Source organism: Anolis carolinensis, chromosome 1, assembly GCF_035594765.1.
Source record: "Anolis carolinensis isolate JA03-04 chromosome 1, rAnoCar3.1.pri, whole genome shotgun sequence".
In the NCBI taxonomy this organism is placed as follows: domain Eukaryota; kingdom Metazoa; phylum Chordata; class Lepidosauria; order Squamata; family Dactyloidae; genus Anolis; species Anolis carolinensis.
In genome coordinates, this window is record NC_085841.1 from 199,368,871 (window position 1) to 199,390,711 (window position 21,841).

Genomic DNA, 21,841 nt, shown 5'->3' on the forward strand with positions numbered 1-21,841 from the left:
ATCAAACTGCTATAACTGTGATTATGCTTTAAATTCTATGGATAATTTTATTTTAAATTATTTTAAATTATGTATGTAATGTATAATCAGCTCTCCACATTCTCCAGGGTGCAAAAGTGGGAAACACTGCTTTTTGAAAACTGAGAGAACATATAATTTCCCCTTTTAGCCAAACATGGTTTATTGTTACATTTAAAGCAAGAGCCATGGTTAGTTTTAGTTACAGTTGGCCAGGGTCATTAGCCAAGGTTTGAAATTGGCTTATTTCAATAAACCACAATTAATCTAAACTGCTGCTTGTGCACTCACAACAGATCACTTTTATTTGAAAATGAAAGCAAATGTTTCCAATCTATTTCTTGCAGTTGCACCAGAAGAGGACAAGGAAACACTTCTAAACATAAAACTGTCTAGTACAGTAGAGTCTCACTTATCCAAGCTAAACAGGCCGGCAGAAGCTTGGATAAGCGAATATCTTGGATAATAAGGAGGGATTAAGGAAAAGCCTATTAAACATCAAATTAGGTTATGATTTTACAAATTAAGCACCAAAACATCATGTTAAACAACAAATTTGACAGAAAAAGTAGTTCAATACGCAGTAATGCTATGTTGTAATTACTGTATTTACGAATTTAGCACCAAAATATCATGATATATTGAAAATATTGACTACAAAAATGGCTTGAATAATCCAGAGGCTTGGATAAGCGAGGCTTGGATAAGTGAGACTCTACTGTATTTGTAATTTCCACCACGTTTATCTATTGGAAGGCTTTTCATTACTATGTATGGAATCATAGACCGTTCTTTAAGAAAAGTATGCATCAACAATTTTTAATAACTGGAAAAGGCTTGATATATTCAGTGTTTAAGAGTACAACCGTATTGTGGTGTTAGTCAATAAGGAATTTATAAAATGCAGAGCAGTCTGCTAATAATGAAAGATGGGAAAGCCTATATATACCTTTATCTGTTGTCTGTCTTGTCATTGTTATAATCGGCATTGAAAGTTTGCGTATATGTGTTCTGTGATCCACCCTGAGTCCTCTTCAAGGTGAGAAGGGCGGAATATAAATACTGTAAATAAATAAAGTGTGTGGTTGATTGTTATTCTTCTTGTTAACTGTTTTGTATCTTATCAAATTTTAATATTAAAGTAATTACTTGTGGACATTTATTTAATTGTGTGCCTTCAAGTAGTTTATGACTTGGGGTGACCATAAGGCAAACCTATCATGCAGTTTTCTTGGCAAGATTTGTTCAGTTTTCCTCTGAGACTGAGAGATGTGACTTGCCCAAGGTCACCCAGACATTGTGCAGGGATTTGAACCCTGATCTCCAGAGCTGTAGACCAACATTCAAACAACTACACAATGTGGGTTTACTCATTCTGCATTCTTTCCATTCTTAAGGTCAACTGATGGTAACTTGCCTATACTATATGTTTCTAAATTTACACAGCACATTCCATTATTCTGGCACGAAACATATCTGAAGAGGCAAAGAATTTATATTTAGCACGGAACCAAGTGTTCAGTGCGATACCCACTCAAAATAATTAGCAAAAACTCTGTAAAAATATCCAGCATGAAGATTTTATATATATATGAAAAGAAAGACATTTCCTGTATGGCCAAAACAGATATGGCAACTATCCCATAACCTGCACACTTGGAATGTGTTGGAATACAACTCCCATTATCCCCATTATGTGGCCTAGGAATTAATGAAATCTGCAGCCCAACAAATCTGGAGGATACCAATCAGGAGAAGATTGAAATTGAACCATGTCTAATCCCATATGCACAGCAACCTGCCTTTGAAATTGTGAGAGATTTCAAAGGTGGTTTCCCACCTGGCATTGGACTATAGCTCAAAACCCCCTTCCTATGAAGAATGACTTCAAATTGCATATTTAAAAAATGATGGCATGATGCATTCGTCAAATGGAAGTCTAGGTAAACCCCAGAATGACCTTTCTTTTTCTTGATTAGTCACAGAAAAAGCAAATCACGAGCACAGCATCAGACTAATAAAATACGTTCATTTATTAATGAATCATTCATCTCTCTCTCGGCGGAGATCCAAACCTCCCCATGTATAGACATAAGCACAGCAGCAGTCCTTCCAGCCTCATGGGATGCTGATTCAACTTTGAAGTGGAAAAGGTGGCACCGGAGGCCAGGCATGAAAACACTCCTCAGTGGATAGATGTGCAGCAGATAAATCCAGGTAACTGTCCTGGCATTGTGAAGCCAGGTGGAAAAAAATCTTAAAAACCCTTTTATATATTGTTGTCCTATGAAACCATCTGCACCCCTAAGGGAGGGAGGTACACTATATACATAAGTCTGGGAAGTTTAGTCAAAAAATCAACCCAAAGAGCCTGGGTCAACTTATCCATGGATCAATGTTAGCACTGCACTGTAAGTCTTATTTAAAAAAATGAACCATCTCCTTCCCTGAGTGGTGAAATCATTGCTATGTAAAAACAACAACAATATCAGTGTGTGATTAGACATGGTAGAATGTGAAAAGGGAACATATAAACATCCAGATGCTTTCCTGGAAAGATGCTATCAATATTTTGTCAAAATTGACAGGTTATTACTTTGCATACTTAAGCCAATCTGTTCCAAAACGTTTTACTATTCCTGGAGGACTTTGAATGATCCCAGAATGACGTTATTCCTACATAAAGAAAATCTTGAGAACATATGTGCTAGATAATTGTTATTAACTAAATGGCATAGTTGCATGCCATCAACGTCAATCTCTGGATACAGCAATTTTGTTTTCAAATGCAGTGGTAAACTCATCATTAGAATTAAAATAATTTCCATATTACAATATGAGCATTTTAAAAATAAATAAGTCTCCAAGCTAAGAAGGAGCAATCACTCATTTTCAGCAGCTAATTTTCCTGCATAGTAGAAAACTTGCAGGTACAAGAAAGAAAGAAAAAAGAAAGGGTATATTATGTTAGACTGGAATTAAATACATTGGCTACTACTATGTTCCCAGGCTCAACATTATATTCTGAACCACACATGAAATACCCTAAATGGTATAGATGCTGTGAACTTATGGAATTGCAAATCTTAAAAATTTTAAACAGGGCTGTGCTGATCTGGCTGATGTTTTAAACCAGTGGTTCTCAGCCTGTGGGTCCCCAGGTATTTTGGCCTACAACTCCCAAAAATCCAAGCCAGTTTACCACTGTTTTAAACCATTTATAGGCATTGCAGGAAGCGACTGAAAACACCTTGCAGAAGCAGTCTTTAAAATTCTGTACATGGCCTACATGTAGAGGAAAACCACAATCAATACTAAACCTCAGTACAGATGTTGTAACAAAGGCCCTTCGAGTAAAAAAAAGCATTAGCATTTGCAAGTAAAGCGGGTCCTCCAGATCCACAGGCTCTGGATCTGTGGATCAACCAACTGTCCTTCAAAAATAATAATAAAAAAGTGAAATAATAAATGTTGCAATATTCAAAAACACTTCTGAAAAGCAAAGTGAGATGTCTCATCTCTCCAAACCCCGTCTGTTGACCTTGTTATGGAATTTGAGCTCTGCTAAAATCACAGGTTCGGGGAGCCCAGAGGGTCTAACTAATTCAGAAGACCAAATCAGAACTATATAAAATATATAATTCATTTATTTTATATAATTCAGATTGTGGGAGGGGGTTGATTTCTCGGTAACCACATGAAGATCATGGTCACACTCTGCTGCTACACTGAGCATGAAGAAGCTGCTGAGGCTTGGTGTGCAGAAAGGAACAGGGAGGAGGAGAGGAATGACTGGGGTAATCCAGTAAGCAGAAGTTTATTTAATATATATATATATCAAAATTTAAAAAAAAATCTATATTCTATATCTTCTAAATCTATATCTATATCCATATCTATAATAAAAGTCAGTGTCTGTATGTGGGTATGTTGTGGGTATGTTTGTTTGTACGTGGCAGCTTTCTGATTAGCTGCCACTTCCTCAGGCCACTGTGACTGCCAGGAAGTACCAAACTTGGCACACTTAACCCCCATTACGTCCTGGTCCTGTTTGTAGCTGATGCATTTCCCACTCTCGGCTTATACTTGAGCCAATAAGCTTTCACAGTTTTTTGTGGTAAAATTAGGTGCCTCGGGTTATATTTGGGTTGGCTTATACTCGAGTATATACGGTACTAGCAATGCCATCCTTTCCCTTACTCTTCTCTGAACCTTTGGTTTTGTTTTTTATTGTAACATTTTTAGAGATTATATTTTAAAAGAGCAGAAGCAGCAGTACTGCAAACCCTTCCTGCATCCGAAATTTCCTATCCTAGCAAAGTGAACTGCTTTGCAAAAAAAGAAAAAGAAAAAAAGGAAGTTATGATGGCAGAGTTATGATGAAAAGCAATCTTACTATTATTGACACATTCTCAGCTAATCTGCTTGTTGGAAAGTTTAATATTTTTATGATAGGCCATTAATGCACTGAAACGTTGCAACATTGTTCCACAAATAAGGAAGTTCCTGGTCTTTCAAGTTCACATCTAGTTTAGTATTTCAAAAACCTTTTTTTTCAAAGTGCCAATTTGCATCTTCCTTTTCCCCTATTACTGTGTATACTGTGGACTAACAAACCCAACTTTACTCAAGTAAATTGAGAGAAAATGTTCCCCTGCAAACAGGGCATTGACCATTGCCACTTGAAATGTATTTGCTTGCCAACTCTTTACAAAGTTTACAAAGCACATTCACGCTTGGCATGGATTTCACGTGTTATTTCAACACAGCCCAGAACTGCAATGAGCAAAACATTACATATTTCTGTACTATCTGCCTCATTTCTCTATTAAATTACACAGGCAAATATGCTTAGCAATTCTATTTTAATTACATGAATACAGCTTGATTGTGGTGGCTGGCTCTATTATGTGCCAAGCAAAAAGCTCCTGCAAAATTGCTTTGAATTACTTCTTGCAGTTGGGAATCTGCTGCCAAAGCTGAGCAGCTCAAAAATAACTACTTTCTGAAAATATTAAAATATAATATATAATTTGCTCAGAGATAGCAGACAAGGGCGGAGAACCCAGCTAGCAAATGCCAACATTGTTCTACTCTAAATGTTGACATGGTGAAACTGGATTAGATGCAAAAGGAAAAACTTGAGAAATCACTACTACTTAGTTTCAGGGTATATTAAAGATAAATGTATGCTCCAGGCACGTTGAGATTAAAGCATTAGAAAATAGGAAGAAGAAAAAACATCCTGTCTTAATAGCCAACACCATTACACCCAGGATGTCCTTGTAATTCAGGAACAGGTCACCAGAACCTGACCATTCATTCCTCAAGATAAAAAGCCTATTGTGAACATGTCCTTGCCTCCTTCTCCTTCTGGACAGAGCAACATGTTCTGAAGGCATTATACAAACCAAATGGTACTTAAGGGCACAACTGCATGCCATGGAAAAAGTGTTGACTCCCAAAGGAAATACGAGAGAAGCTCTACAACCCCATCTATTGGATGTCTTTGAATTACACCTAAGAGTACAGGGATGGCACACGCTACAACAGCTCAAGAGAAACATGTTGAGGAAGGGTCTTACTCATTACAGCTTTTCAATGCACTACACATACTGTATTTTAATTAATGTATTAAAATATTGATATTCCAGACTTCATTTCAAAATACCAGGACAGCATACAAAAAATCAATTTGAGACAATAAATAACTACAGTGTTCCCTCATCACGGGGGTTAGGTTCGAGGACCACCCGCAATAAGTGAAAATCCGCAAAGTAGGGACGCTATATATTTATACATTATTTTAGTAGTTATACACTATTTTAAGTCTTTATCAACCAATCGTGTGTTGATAAATCACCTCCTTCTCCTCCCGTTGCCGCTGGGGCTCCTTTTCTCTCCCTTCGGCTTCTCCTTCCTCCCTTTCTTAGGCTGTAAATTGTAATTTTTATGATTTATAATATTCTTTTAGAGTTTATTGAAAAACCTCAAAACAGCAAATCTGTAAAAAGCGAACTGCAAAGTAGTGAGGGAACACTGTACAGTGATACATTGACTTAAGTGTTTAATTTGTTCCATGACTGACCTCTTCGCTCTAATCGCTCTTATCTTGAAGGAAATTGCCCTACTGAAATGCATTGAAATGCAATTAATCCGGCCACCGACTCCTCCCATTTTGTTGCATGTTTTTAAATAGGAAAATGTACTTTATTAATAACAATTAATAATGTGTAAGTACAAATTCACATGGAACAATTAAAAATCAATTTTAAAATGGTAGAAGCATAAAGCACAAAGTGACGAGGCAGAAACATTTTCTTCACACTGTACCCATTCCAGCCTCCTTCCCTCTCTTGCTCTCTCTCCCTTCATGAAGCCAAGCATACCAAGAATAAAAACTACACAAAATCAACTAACCCAAGCTCCTCAGAGCAGACAAGAGCAAAGCGGACAGCAATCTCCCAAAACAGACAAGAACACGAGGCACGTTGTTCCCTTGAAGCCCTAAAGTCATGTAGTCTTGCACTAGCGCTTCCTTTGGCACTGGCTCTTAACTCAAAATGCTGCTCTTATGTAAAAGCTAAAGCCAGGCTGAACGACAGCTCTGAACTCAAAATGCTTTTAAGCTGGGATGCTCTTAAGTCAAGGTTCTAAAAATTCTAAAAGCACAAGGACATATGAAATAAAGGGATGATATGAAGCATCCAAAGGGGAAACAAGCTAAATAATTATACTAGCCCTCCACAATCACTGGGATTGGGGACATAGGACCCCCATGAAAGTGAAAAACCGCAAATAAAGAAATTGTTAATTCTTTTTGTACAAAAATAACACCCCTAGGAATTTCTAGATCTTCCAGCATGTCTTTATGGTCACCTTCTGCTGGAAGCTGACCACAGAATCACATTGGAGGACCTAGAGATTCCTAGAGGGATGTTCTCTCTTAAAATCTCAAACAAGACTAGAGGAAGCTGACCACAGAATATCATTAAAGGACCTGGAGAATCCTAAAATAATATTTTTAATCAGATCCACAAATAATCAAATCTGCAAAGTCAAAACCACAAATATGGAAGGATAACTGTACAATAATTCTAAAAGATCAGAAACAAATTAAATAATATCACTTCAAATAACAGAATGTAAAAGTACAGGCAGTCCTCGAGTTACAAAAATCTGACCTACAAGTGACTCAAAGTTAAGAATGGGGGTAACACAATAGGAAGTAAGAGAAATCTACCCCTCTGAAGAGAAATTCACTTTTCATGGGGAAAAGCGGTCTCCACTGAAGTTTTATCAACAATCCTTTTTTCCACAACAAGCCACATTTTCCAAAATCCAATTATCACAAGGACTAAAAGTGAGATGAAATTTTCTGATCAAGGGCAAAGTCAGCAAAACAAACACCAAGGAGTGATAACCCTTCCCTATGCTATCTAAAGCATGTATATATAACTTAAGAACTTAAGAACAAACCTCCAGAATCTATCTTGTTCATAACTTGGGGACGATCTAGAGTTAAAAAGTATCCCACCCAATATTGATATTTTTTCTCTACAATTTTTAGTTTTTACATGCAAAAATGGAATGGGAAGTTCAGTCAATCCCACAAAGAGACATGCATAATACTGCTTAAAATGACATCAGACTCTCCTATTAAAGATGTCATTAAGCAGCATAACTCAAAGCACACACAATATCAAGTGCTAGGCCAAAACCAGGCGGATGTCTCATGCTTGGCCAGCAAGAAAGTCCCAAATGCATGCCTTGGCATCTCCAAATAGGATTGACAAAGTCTCTTAACCAGAGAGTGCCACTGTTAGTCAATGTTTACCTTATAATTCCTGCACTCCCTTACAAACTGACCATTAAGGATGGGTCGATGGAAATGGTTCAGTCAAAAAAACTGGAGAAACATAGTTTCTTCTCCTTTATTAGACAATACTGAACTAGTTGGACCAATGGGCAGGCTTCCTGTAAGATGCCTTCCTGTATTCATGCTATTTTACTTTCAGGTTTGGCATGCTAGCATCTGAATTCCACTATGACCAGTATCTGTGCTATTCAAGGGCAGCTATCACAGGACAGTATTTTAGCTAACAACTTTCTTGAAAACTCTGCATGCGAATAAAATATTTACTCTACATTGACCTGCAAAATCCACCTTTGCCCATCATGACTTTCAAACGCGCACTTCGTGCGCAAACGGTGAAGCACAAACAGCGCTAAAAACTATAACTAATGGCTGTGAAATGGTATCCTGCGTGTCGGTGACTGTTTACTGAAATGAACAGATGACAAACGAATTGTTAGAATTACAACTCTGCGCTGCCAATTGATGATTACAAAAGCAAGAACATTCAGCTAAGTGCTCATCCAAAGTGACTCGGCTACCTTCACCCGTGCGTGCGTCATTATCACAACAATTGCTTACTGCACTCGCCTCATAGCTGGAGGGGGTGCAAATTCACTTAGCGAGACAACAAATGCACAAAGAAGAACTTTGCTAATTGGATGTCACTCAGCTCTGAATACATTAATAAGCTGTCTTTGCTGTAACACTTAGCAAGCAATTTCTAGGTGCCAAGTGCCTTAAAGTGCTCTTTGGAACAATCACAACTATTCTTAAGGGGAAGGAAGGAACACAGTGCTATCTCTCACCTCCAAGGATATGGGATGGGGAAGGAGGAGGGAAAGAACACAGGGTTAACAACTGGTTCTTCAAACCAGGTTCATGTTCATTCACACTGGCGATGAATGCCCTTCCAGCAGTACTGAAGCTCATTTATTGTTGTTATTGGCTAGCAAAAGTAAAATGAGAGATATGGAGACCATATGATGGGATCTCCAAGAGTCCTGATCATTAACTATCGTGCTCAGGTCTTCAACCTCACAGCTTGATTGAGTCAACCTATCTATGATCCATTTTCTGTCTTTTCCTAATACGTTCTTCAAACACCCTCTTTTCAAATGAGTCATGTCATCTTATGCTATACCCAAAGCATAGGTTCGGTTTAGTCATCTTTACTGCTACTGTTTAGACTTGATTTGTTCTAGGACCAGCTTGTCTTTTTTTATCTTCTCCACATCAGATTTCTCCACTGCCCTGCTTTATTCTTTATTGTATTGTTGTAATTGTATTATGATATGTTGTTTTTATATTGTGTTATATTGTATCTTTCCCGGGCATGGCCCCATGTAAGCCGCCCCGAGTCCCCATTGGGGAGATGGTGGCGGGGTATAAATAAAGTTTTATTATTATTATTATTATTATTTTGCACCGATACACAGAAATCAGAAATACTATGACCTGGTTGGTTCTGGTTTTGGGATTTTATGATTGTAGAACCATAGATAATGCATAAAACCCAATATCCACATCCTCTGCACTGGAAGCAGAACAAAGTGCAACCACAGGAAGGTCTGACAGAAGAGATGGGTGGCATACCAAAGGCTCCAGCTTCAAATTGTTGGCTGGGGATGAGAGGAGCTATAGTCCAAAACATCACAAGGACACCAACTGAGGAAAACTTACAAGTTACAAACATCCAACTTACAGATGGCCCATAGTTACAAACAGGGGTGAGACAACAGAAAGTAAGAGAAATCTACCCATAGGAAGGGAAATTCACTCCTAAAAGAGTTATCATGGGGAAAAGGTGAGGTGAAATTTTCTGAACAGGGGCACAGGCAGCAAAACAAACCCTTCCCTATGTTGTCCAAGCCACCCCCCCCCCCCCCTATATATATATCTGGAGTTACACTTGAAAAATGTACCTGTTCTGACTTCTTTGCTATGTTTTTCTGGCCTTGCATATGTTGAAATGTCTGACATAATAACAGTGGGATGACTACCATTCAAAAAGGAAATTCTGAGTATAAAGGTGGTGTGCTTTGGTGAGTTTGTAAATGTTAGATGTATAGGTTATTACTAACAGCTCTGTTAATGAACGATCCCTCTGCTTCTATAACATACATTTAAACTTTTACAAAATTGTCAAAAATTGCACTTTTGGCATTTCAATAGAATTTTCCTTCCTGAATTCACAGGCATAATTACCCCCCCCCCCCCCCCCCACACACACACACACACTTTCCAACTAAAGGAAATAGTTCATTCAAGTAATGGAAAGAACTTTAATGTTCAAAGGTTTTAGCAGTGACCTTTTTATTAGTCTTGGAGGGAACAACAGAGTTTTTTGCTGCCCTTTTGCTGCTACAAATGAAAGCATAAATCAAGAATACTTCATTTTCATCTCACATCCCTTGGTACCATCTGAAGGGTGGCCTTGCTGGATCCCACCAACTCTAAAGCACATGGCCCTGAAAGGCAGTCTCGTGGAAGCCAATTCTATTGTATTGTGTCATGTCACTGTTAGCCACCTTGAATCCCTATGGGGAGAAAGGTGGGGTAAAAAATAGAGTAATTAATTCATTCATTCATTAGGTAAAGGTTTTTAAGTCCAGTCATGTCTGACTGTGGGGGTTGGTGCTCATCTCCATTTCTAAGCTGAAGAGCCGGCATTGTCCGTAGACACCTCCAAGGTCATATGGTCGGCATGACTGCATGGAGCGCTGTTACCTTCCCGTCGGAGCGGTACCTATTGATCTACTCACATTGGCATGTTTTCGAACTGCTAGGTTGGCAGGAGCTGGAGCTAACAGCGGCCGCTCCCGCCGCTCCCGGGGTTTGAACCTGGGACCTTTTGGTCTCCAGCTCAGGGCTTTAACGCACTTCACCACTGGGGCTCCCTTCATTCATTAATTAATTAAATGAGGTAAATTTCCAAGTAACTATCCTTTGGATCTGGGTGCACATATGTCATCAATATTTGTGAGGGTGCAAGAGACTTATGGAAATATTTTTAATAGTTAAGAAGATGCTAATCGAAGCTGCTGATTTGTGAATGGTCATTGCATATTTTATAATAGAGTGATATCCTCCCTTTATGGAGGCCCGGATGGCGAAGTGCATTAAAGCACTGAGCTGGAGACCGAAAGGTCCCAGGTTCAAACCCCGGGAGCGGCTGCTGTTAGCTCCAGCTCCTGCCAACCTAGCAGTTCGAAAACATGCCAATGTGAGTAGATCAATAGGTACCGCTCTGGCGGGAAAGTAACGGTGCTCCATGCAGTTGTGCCAGCCACATGACCTTGGAGGTGTCTATGGACAAAGCCGGCTTTTCGGCTTAGAAATGGAGATAAGCACCAACCCCCAGAATCAGACATGACTGGACTTAACGTCAGGGGAAAACCTTTACCTTTTATCCTCTCTTTAGTATTTCAGAGACAAACAAATGAAGTTGCTGCTCTTAGCACATCCTCTTCACCAGTATCAAACCACAAATGCAGAAACCACAATCTGATAACCCTTTTACTCCTCCTTCAGCGCCCTCCTGTGTTCTCTGAATGTGCCTCATTAAGACAGATTTTACTACAGAGCACTGAAGATGTCATATATATGGTAACCATATTTACACTGCTTTGCATGACTGACAAAGTTCATCTGCAATGTACACCTAACTTCATTCTGCCCTTTTAAGTGGATTTAGAAACTAATGGAGGAGAATAATAGACTGACCTTTAACATAATCCTCTGCAATGTTAAGAATAGAGATCATTCAGTCAAATAGAGTATTTACAGTCTCAGAGGAAGAGGAAAGTTGTGGCCCCTTCTACGCTTGCATATAAAATCTAGATTATCTGATTTGGATTATATGGCAGTGTAGACTCATATAATCCAGTTCAAAGCAGATATGAATTATCTGATTTGATAATCTGGATTATATGGCAGTGTAGAAGAGGACTAAATTTTGAATTTGACTTTTGACTCCTTGAATTGTTTTTTTAAAAAGCATTGTATGGGGGCTTTTCTTTCTTCTATGGTGTAAGGGGGCAAGGCTTTTGCTGAAATACTGATGTTTTGGGGGAAGAACTAGTAGCCACTAGGAATATATATAACTGCTGCCTCGAGCTTTCAAACTTAGTCCCTGATGGCTTAGGCACTGAACAAGAGATCTCGTAGGCAATGGCATTTTTCATAAGCTTTTAGTGGTGGAGTTTTCAGAGGGAGACCCTGAGTTCTGTTTCAGTGCCTACCTAGGACTACTGCACATGGAGAGTGACTGTTGCAGTCATGTATAACAGCTATGGGATGTTTGTGTCCTCTTCAGAGGATGTGGGAAGCTATATTTTCAGCATCTGCAAGGTGGCTCCTTCACTGGAAGAGAAGGTCCAACAACCATTGCTCCAGAGACTATGGACCTTATCCCACCCTAAATTTCCCCCATTTTCTCACCGTCTTCATAGGCTGGCGTAACAGAGTCCAACACTGGTCTTCCCACTTCCAGTGGCTGTGCAACCCATCCCGCCAGTGTGAAAAGACGAATAAAAGTCCATTTTCAAGAGTCGGGTGTTTGCCCGACTCCTGAAAGAAAACAGTGGCAGGAAGTAGAGGAAAGCAGGGAAACATCATGGCTATCCTGGAAGACGGATCTTACCAGAGTAGGACATGTCCCAACTACAGTAGAGTCTCGCTTATCCAACCTTCACTTATCCAACGTTCTGTATTATCCAACGCAGTCTGTCTTTTAGTAGTCAATGTTTTTGTAGTAAACAGTGCAATATTTTGAAGCTAAATTCATAATTACAGTAATTACTACATAATGTTACCATATATTGAACTGCTTTTGCTGTCAGTTTGTTGTAAAACATAATGTTTTGGTGCTTAATTTGTAAAATCATAACGTAATTTGATGTTTAATACGCTTTTCTTTAATCCCTCATTATCCAACATTTTTGCTTATCCAACGTTCTGCCGGCCTGTTTATGTTGGATAAGCAAGACTCTACTGTATTAAGGAAATTTTCCACTCTCCCCCTCGGTTCACTCCTGCCACTTCTACACAGGCCTAAAACCGGAGGGAAACTGGCATTTTAAATGCTAGTTTCATTTGAGTTGGAAGCCAAACGGCTGGCCGAAAGGACACCATTTTGGCAGGGTGGCTGCCAAATATACTCCCGGGTTGGTGCAAGATCAACCTAGGGGTTATCGCTGCCAGTCCCCTGCGCCCCCCCCCCCCCGCCTCTCCATATGATGTGCCTTAGAGACCTGCAACTGGAGGTAGAAAGCTCCTGTCACATCAAAATGATGCCAGGGAAATCATCCCTCACCTCTCTAAAGCTCTTGGCATGCCATTTTGAAGCGACAAGGACTTTCTCCCAAATAACTGCCTGTTCACAAACTTCTAAGGTAAGATTTAGGGTGAAAAAGGGGTGGGAAGGGTAGCACTGCTACCTGGGGCCAAAGAGGTGGGATGGCAGTGTGGACTGATCCTCAAGATTGTGGAAGGCGATCCCGAGGTTAAGCTCCCATACCATCATCCAAATTTTGCAACCCATGTTTTAGAGCTGTGTAGATAGGGCCTAATACACAGAGTGATCAAGTAAAACTACAAAAAAAAAGAAATATTAGGAAGAAGTGAGTTGCTGTGACTTTTCCAGGCTGTATGGCCATGTTCCAGAAGCATTCTCTCCTGATGTTTCACCCACATCTATGGCAGGCATCCTCAGAGGTTGTGTGGTATATTGGAAACTAGGCAAGGGATGTTTATTTATCTGTAGAAGGTCCAGGGTGGGAGAAAGAACTCTTGTCTGTTGGAAGCAAGTGTTAATGTTGCAATTAATCACCTTGATTAGCATTAAAACGCTTTGGAGCTTCAAGGCCTGGCTGATTCTTCTCTGGGTTTTTTTTTTTTAAAACGAAGACTAGACAGTCCTCTATCAGAAGTGCTTTGATTTAGTGTTCCCGCAAGGAAGAATAGTGTTAGACTGAGTAGCCTTTGTAATCTCTTCAAGCTCTGTGATTCTGTTATTTCTAAATAGCCAGCACTTGCATTTTTCAAAGAAAACATTCCTAAACATCCCATGTCCTACTTACAGAGTTTGTAAATTCTTTGCTTATAAAACTGTAGCATAAACTACGGACTCTGCAGCAAACCAATGGCAAAAGATACACTAAACAACTTTGTAAACATTTACTGGGTTTCTGTATATAAGATTGTGCTAGACCACTATAAGACAATTCATTTAATCCTCCATTTTCCCCTTCTACATGAATTCAATGGCTTGCCATTAATTGGAAATGTTCTGCTTTTCATCCTGGCCTGCCCCATAGTATTTTATCTTGGCAGATGTTTCCATCTTTCTGCCTCTGTTCCCTTCTGGTATATCTCATTGAAAGACAGATCGTTTAAACAAGAAAACATCTGCAGAACTGATTCAATACCCAAGAAAATAAAACACGATTCGTTTGCAATTTTCCACAATGCACTCTCGAGTGTGAAAGATCCTTAAGTATTAAATACCTTAAGAGCATAGCATGGCTGATAAACAATTTTGGTTTGAACTCATTACCTACTGTAACAACAACACTAAATGCTCTTTGAGTGAAGGGAGCTCTTCACAAAGTAAAAGGAAATGAAGCAAGAAGGTCTATGCCAGTGGTTCTCAACTTGTGGGTCCCCAGGTGTTTTGGCCTACAACTCCCAGAAATCCCTGCCAGTTTGCCAGTTAGCATTTCTGTTGAAGGTCAAAACATCTGGGGACCCACAAGTTGAGAACCACTGAACTAGCTAGCTCATGTGGTCTCTTCCAACTGTATGATTCTATGATAACTAAAGACTAGGAAGACTTTAAAGCCAAAGAAACTGTGTGTGATGTCTCATGGGTCTCAGAGTTCTGATCCTAATGCCATCATGGATAATGATGACGAAAACATGGGTTTTCTGCCGTCTCAGCAAGAGACGGATTTCTTCCAGATGCCTGTTGTTGACGAATCTACCCAGGACTTAATTAGAAGAGACCTTGAATCGGTTTCTCCCAGTGTTTCTCACCCCTTTTCGAGAAAACATTCCTATGCGGCGAGTCGGGGCGAGAAAGAAATAACAAGGAGAAGTCTCAGATTAGCAGCCAAACAAGACTCTAATTAGCCAAGTTTCTCTTGGGAATTTGCAGGGAGGATTGCAGCTGCAGAAATATGTGTTTCGCTTCTCTTTCCCTTGGGAAAGGAAGCTTTGGACACCTGCTTTGCAGGAAGATTGAAGCTCTTAAAAGTTACCCACACAGGGAAATCCATGCGGAGTCAACTGATCAACTTCAGGAGTAACTTCGGCTCCTTTCCTAGTGTAGACTGCGTTAAGTCTACAACCCCAGTTTCCTTGCCTTCGCCGTGCCTCGCTTTGCCTTGCCAAGTTTTCAAGAACTATCTCGTCTTGTTTCCAGCCTTGGATTTTTGTCTCAAGTATCTAGTCTTGTCTCCAGTTCTTGCCTTGGCCTTACTTTGAACCTCAGAAAAAATCGTTGGACGTTTCCCCACTCTACGGCTTGAAAGTAGAGTGTGTTTCAGTTATAGGATTACAACTTTGAACTCTAATATAATATAATGGACAAAATAATTCTGGACTATATTTGACCTTCTTTGAAAGGTCTATTCCTGGACTACATTTTCTACTTGTTTTTATTCTTCTATAATATTTCCTTAATAAAGATATTAGATTATATTTGGCCTCTGTGTCTGGTTCTTAGTGCTCCGCTGCCTGGGCGTGACACTGTGAGATATATTGATACACAACACATTTGGAATCACAGTCTTTTCAGCCTCTCTCAAACCAAACCTAAGGAGAATCATGAAAAATGAAGTGTAACAAAGATCAACAGACCAGTCCCAGCCATGTCTTGTAGCACCATGGAGCCTAGAACATTGTAGGAAACTCAACTTACTCCTGCTAGACACTAATGGATGGAGACAATCTCATACGTTCCCCCTTCTTTTGCTGTTTTTGTCAAATATGTCAAACCAAGCAGTTAAGACATAAATTCCCACAAGGATCAGAACAAGAAAGTTAGGAGACGTTATGCTGTCAAACAAACTTGCAGTTACACATTTGAAAAACAACGATGGCTCCATTTTAAGATCTTAATCAAAAAAAGATAAAGGCACAGTTCCTTGAAGCCAAAAGGAGAAGCAGCTGACTTAAACATGGTGGACAGGAAATGTTGATGTTGCATTTAAATATGAAGAAAGCATTTAGGGAAAGAGCTGGACCTTGTTCTAGGAAAAAGGTTCCAGTCATTCTTTAATGAATTCATAGTTTTGAATATGTTTTTATAGATTTTAACTGAATTTTAAAATACCAATCATATTTAATTCTCTTTTAATGTTTGTATATTTGTAGATTTTAAATTTTATTGAAATGCTTTTAATGTAAGCCATTTTGAGTCTCCTGGTGGAGAGAAAAAGTGGGGCATAAATAAACATAATAGCAATAATAATAATAATAATAATAATAATAATAATAATAATAATAATAATGTGTTGTTGAAGGCTTTCACAGCCGGAATCATTAGGTTGCTGTGAGTTTTCCGGGCTGTATGGCCATGTTCCAGAAGCATTCCCTCCTGATGTTTTGCCCACATCTGTGGCAGGCATCCTCACATCTCTGTGAGGTTTGACCTTACATCTCTGATGATGCCTGCCACAAATGTGAGCAAAACATCAGAAGATAATGCTTCTGGAACATGGCCATACAGCCCAGAAAACTCACAGCAACCCAATAATGATAATTTTATAAAACCAAGTGGACTCAATCTAGCCCCTTGTTAATTTGCACTAAGTAGTTATAGTACACTGTTAATTAACAGGATCAAAAGAAGGGGAAAGAGACTGATAACAAGTGGTGGAATTGTGTCTGTTGGAAGAGGAACTACAAAGGGATTTTCCTTTCTGTTGCCAATGGAGAACATTTGGTGCCTGAACAGAGAAGGTTAGTAGGAGAAGAAGAAAAATATTTTTACACTCACACACACACAAGAAAAAGACTTTTACAGGTACTACACATGCAATTCCACAGAAGCCAAGAACTTTATCAGGGCTGGGCATTGTTGCAGTATTAGGACAAGCGACACCTAGTGTTCTTTCTCTCTAGATGCTCCTCTCAGAAAATGCAGGGGCCCTACTGTGTTTACACTTGTCTGTCCTGTTATGGCATTTCCTTACTTTTCCTCAGCACTCTTGTACCTGCCTTCTCCTTAGGTTTCTGCCTAGCAGCACATATACTGTCTCATCTTCTCCCTCCAGCCATTTAGTCGTTGGTGTCTGCCACAAAGCTTCTTCTTGCCTTAGAATCTCTCTCGGTTAAGCATTTCTGTCCTTCCAGGAAAACCATTCCTTCTTTTCCCTACATCTCTTTGGACATTCACCCCAGCCAATGTGTGCTTTCCTTTCCATAACACAAGTAAAGAGCTGGGACCATTTTCAGACTAAAAAAACAGTACATTTTGGAAAACAGTACATTTGTGAGCATATTGGAAGCACTAAAATTTTAGTCAATTTTATTAACACATCACCCTTTGAAACCAGCAAAGTTGAGCCACTGAAAGTTCTCAAACTAAATAAAATACATCAATCCAATGTCTTAAAAACACATTTCTACTTACACCTCCCATTGTAATTCCACCAATAAGTGCCACATATGGTTTCTTGCAGGTACCTGTTATAAATACAGTAATACGTTTATGTTTAAAATAACACAAAACACAAAACAACCATGTACACTTGTATAACATGACAAAAATTTTCCAGTGAGATGACCCAACATGTAATCGTTTCATTCTGAATTCCAGAAAGAATAGCTTCTATGTTTTCTATTTCAGTATTAATGGAAATAAATATGTTCACATTTGCATGGTTTTTGATATACAGATAGATATGCTCTGTCAGATATATTTTAGTGTACTTTGAAACTTTTGTCTCCCCAGTCTGAACAAAATAAATAGTTGGTGTTGTTCGCCGTAATATTTATTCCTCATTTAACCAGTTGACCCCTTTGTGCAGTTATCAGGCCCATTCACACATTACAAGGCAGTGAGTCTGGATTTACCACTAGGATATACTTTTCATGTTCACCGCTTAGGTCCAGGGTCAGCAACTGTTGTCAGAGGAAAGCCCCATTTCCCTCAACCTCACACTATGCTGACCAGGGTTTATGACAGTCCCAATTTAAAAACATCTGGAGAACTACAAATTGCCCAGTCTGGAACAACCTCCAATTGCCAAATGTGGGGTGCTTCTAGAATTTCTAAATGATTATCTCACCCACTGAGCCGAAGCTGCAGTAGGAGAATCAATGGGCTAGCATTTCAGCTTCTCTTCTGAAGACTCCTTTCAAACACCCGCCAGATTAAATACAGGAAGGCATACCCACAAATATAACCATTCAAGCCCTCTCATGCATACTACACTTCAACTGACTGGCATACACACCAATGGCATTGTTCAGGGTGTATTCTTCTCTGAAGAAATCTTGGGCCACACGGTCTCCACTTCTCCTTGATTCACTGACAGCTTGCAAAAAAAAGTGTCACATTTAGTCACTGGAATGCTTAAAAGTCTGAAATACTAAGGATAAACAGCACAACATATCCAAGAAAACCACGTAAGCCTCAACTCTGCACCAGTTTGTTGTTATTGTGTGTCTTCTGACTTAAGATGACCCTAAAGCGAATATATCATAGGGTTTTCTTGGCAAGATTTGTTCAGTAGGTTTGTCTTTACCGGCTTCTGAAGCTTAGAGAGTGTTACTTGCTCAAGGTCACCCATTGGGTTTCCATGACCAAGAAGGGATTCAAACCTTGGTCTTCATCCAACATTCAAATCACTATAGCCCCTTCTACACTGTCCTTATATCCCAGGATCTGATCCCAGGTTGTCTGATTATCCCAGATTATCTGGCAGTGGAGACTCATGTAATCCAGTTCAAAGCAGATAACTTGGGATCAGATCCTGGGATATAAGGCCAGTGTAGAAGGGGCCTACACTACACTAGTTCTCAAGTACTGGCATAATTTTCTTCTTATTGCAACTTACAGAACTAAACGAATTGACCAAAGGGAAACAAGCTACTGAGATCTGAGATTCAACCCCTGCTTTTCTGATCTACGTCATAGGGTTATGGTGAAACTAAGAGGATGAACATTTATCCATGTATGTTAACTCAGTGCCTTGAAGGAAAGGCAGATTATCACGATAATTTTAAAAGAAAAAGATAACAATTCAAGTGCAGTGATTCAGAGAAAAATCAAAATAAGTGAGTGACCAAACACTTGTTTCTCCTTGCCTCTCCACCCACAAAAACATGCATATATCTTTCCCAAGGGGCTATGGCTATAATGAACTGATTATGGCAGACAGAGATATCTATAGGTGAAAATGCCTCACAAAAGAGTCAGCTGCTGCCCATCCCCTTCTTCTGACCCAACCCCAAAAAGCCAAAATACAGGGTCATCCTGGATCTAAAGGGAACTTACTTTACTGCTGCTGACAGGGTTTAATTTTTATTATCCGCACATCGCCAAAAAAAGAAGGGGATTGGCCTCTGCCTGCATTAAAACCACAGAATCATAGAGTTGGAAGAGGCCCATCCAGTCCAATCCGCTGCCATCCCTCCAGACCAACAACGGAAACAACATCTGATATAAACTGTAGGCATGTCATACTGTCATTTTTCTTATTTATTATTTTTAACATGTTGCCTAATAACGATGCCAGTGGAGCTTCAAAAGTTTGCATGAATTGTTTTGTGCATTTTGGTTTGCCAATAAAGGCATTGCTCTTGTGTGATTTTTGTCTTATTTAAGCCCCAAAGCGTGAGACTAATATGAGTGCTCATTTTTTGATATGAGATAACATCACCAAATAGAATAATATTGGATTCTTAGCTCTGGGACATTCAAATCCTCACCTCTGATATCACCCCCTGCACAGAAAGCTTTCTCTCCAGCACCCTTTATGATAATTAGAAAGGTGTCAGGATCTTGTTCCCATTTCTAAAAAAAACAAAATAAAGGAAAACTTTTATTTCAAAAGATAAGTAATATGCAGTCACTTTTTTCCCTAGAAAAATATTTTGGTCAAATTGTCCTGGATGCATAAAACATTGCTGGATTGATCGAAAGCACTACCTTATCTTAGGACCCTTCCAGACAGCCATATAACCCAGGATATCAAGGCAGGAAATCCCGCAATATCTGTTTTGAACTGGGTTATCTGAGTCCAACACTGCCACATATTCTAGTTCAGAGTAGATGTGGGATTTCCTGCCTTGATATTCTGGGTTATATGGCTATGTGGAAGGACCCTTAGAAAACAATGTTATGCATGTCTGCTCAGAATTAAGGTCCATTGAGTTCAATGGGACTTGCTGCTAGGTAAGTGTTTGCAGCCTTAGCAATGTTCATCAGTCTACACCAGTGGTTCTCAACCTGTGGGTCCCCAGATGTTTTGGCCTTCAACTCCCAGAAATCCTAACAGCTGGTAACCTGGCTGGAATTTCTGGGAGTTGTAGGCCAAAAACATCTGGGGACCCCAGGTTGAGAACCACTGGTCTACACAATCTAGCTAGCAGTGACTAATGATGGGAACTGTAATCCAATAACTTCTGAATGTTTCCTTTTCTAAGCTCTTACTGACTCACTGATTTTACTAAGTAACAAAATTTGAAAAAAAATCTGTTCCTGGTTTGAAAGTATTATTTCCTGTTTAATTTTGCTGTACTTACTTTGAAAGCAGTTGTTATACTCCAGAAACTTCATTTTTGTGGCTGCCACAAACTAGGTTGAATTGATTGAGACTCTACGAGATATTCATTGAAAAACTAGAGCAAAATGTGCTGTAGGATGTTCCGCAAAAGCAAAGTTTTTACAGTTTAATAAACCTTTTCCTCATTTTTATAATAGAACCAATTAGGAAATGATTTGTATAACACAGGAACAAAAATCATGTTACATAGTGTTTTCTGTGGCTAGACAGATCAACTATCATAGTCAGAATTTTGATTCCACCTCAGGTTCAATGAGTCTCCAAAAAGTCAGTTCACATTTTCCACTGTCTATACTCAAATGGAAAGAGCAATCAAGGGGTGTCAATCTGAAATGCTATAACTGCTACAACTGCTCCTAGCCTTCCAATGGCTAATGTCAGAAATCAAAACCATGCCACAACCCATGTCATCAGGGTCCCAAACAAAAGTGCACTTTGGCTGTGAATTAGATTTTCTCACATGAAGGAGGAAAGAAGAGCAAATTACATATAGCTGACTTCCGAATAGCTAACTGGCTCCTAAATGCAGATGAAAATAGGAAAGGAACCTGAACAGTGTAAAACATTCTTACTTCTGTACCCAACCAGTGGGCTACACTGGTTGGATGCAGTACACCATTTTGGCTAGTTTTTGCCCTTTTGAAAGAAGAATGCTGCATTTTAGGATGGACTATGGATTGGTATTTAGGAGAAAAAATTCACAAAAGCAATTTCTCAAAAAAAAAACAGAGATCTGAGGGGCTTTGAAGGTGATGCCTATGGTGCTAAGTGTCACATATAACTCAAGGGCCACACTCTGCTCATTCTTGGTGTAAAAGGAGTCTCACTCACCGTTCTTCTGAGAAGGGGCAGACTTAGAGAGAAGGAGAAAATAACTTAACCTTCTGAAGACTGGGTTTGATCCAGATTAGCAATGTTGAGATACCAATTCCCACTGAGGATGGATCTACACTGCCCTATATCCAAGGATCTGATCCCAGATTATCTGCTTTGAACTGGATTATATGATTCTACACTACCAGATAATCTGGGATCAAATCCTGGGACATAGGGCAATGTGGAAGAGCCCTCAGCTTTTGCCAAAGTTCCTGTTGTAGCCCAGCAACAGTCACAGCAGGGGCTGATGGGTTGCCTAATGACTTAGAGTCAGATGGGATTGTGAGCTTTC

At 39.4% G+C, this 21,841-nt stretch overlaps 1 protein-coding gene across 1 annotated transcript in view; it reads right to left on the reverse strand.

The window, feature by feature from the left end:
• The window catches only part of hibch (3-hydroxyisobutyryl-CoA hydrolase), a 77,665-nt gene that overhangs the window by 47,882 nt on the left and 7,942 nt on the right, over positions 1-21,841 (reverse strand). The window contains exons 4-6 of the mRNA XM_003217419.4: positions 19,817-19,901; positions 18,340-18,420; positions 17,514-17,566 (exon numbers count right to left, since the gene is read on the reverse strand). Coding sequence (XP_003217467.1) covers positions 17,514-17,566; positions 18,340-18,420; positions 19,817-19,901 — 219 coding nt within the window. The remainder of the gene's footprint in view (positions 1-17,513; positions 17,567-18,339; positions 18,421-19,816; positions 19,902-21,841) is intronic.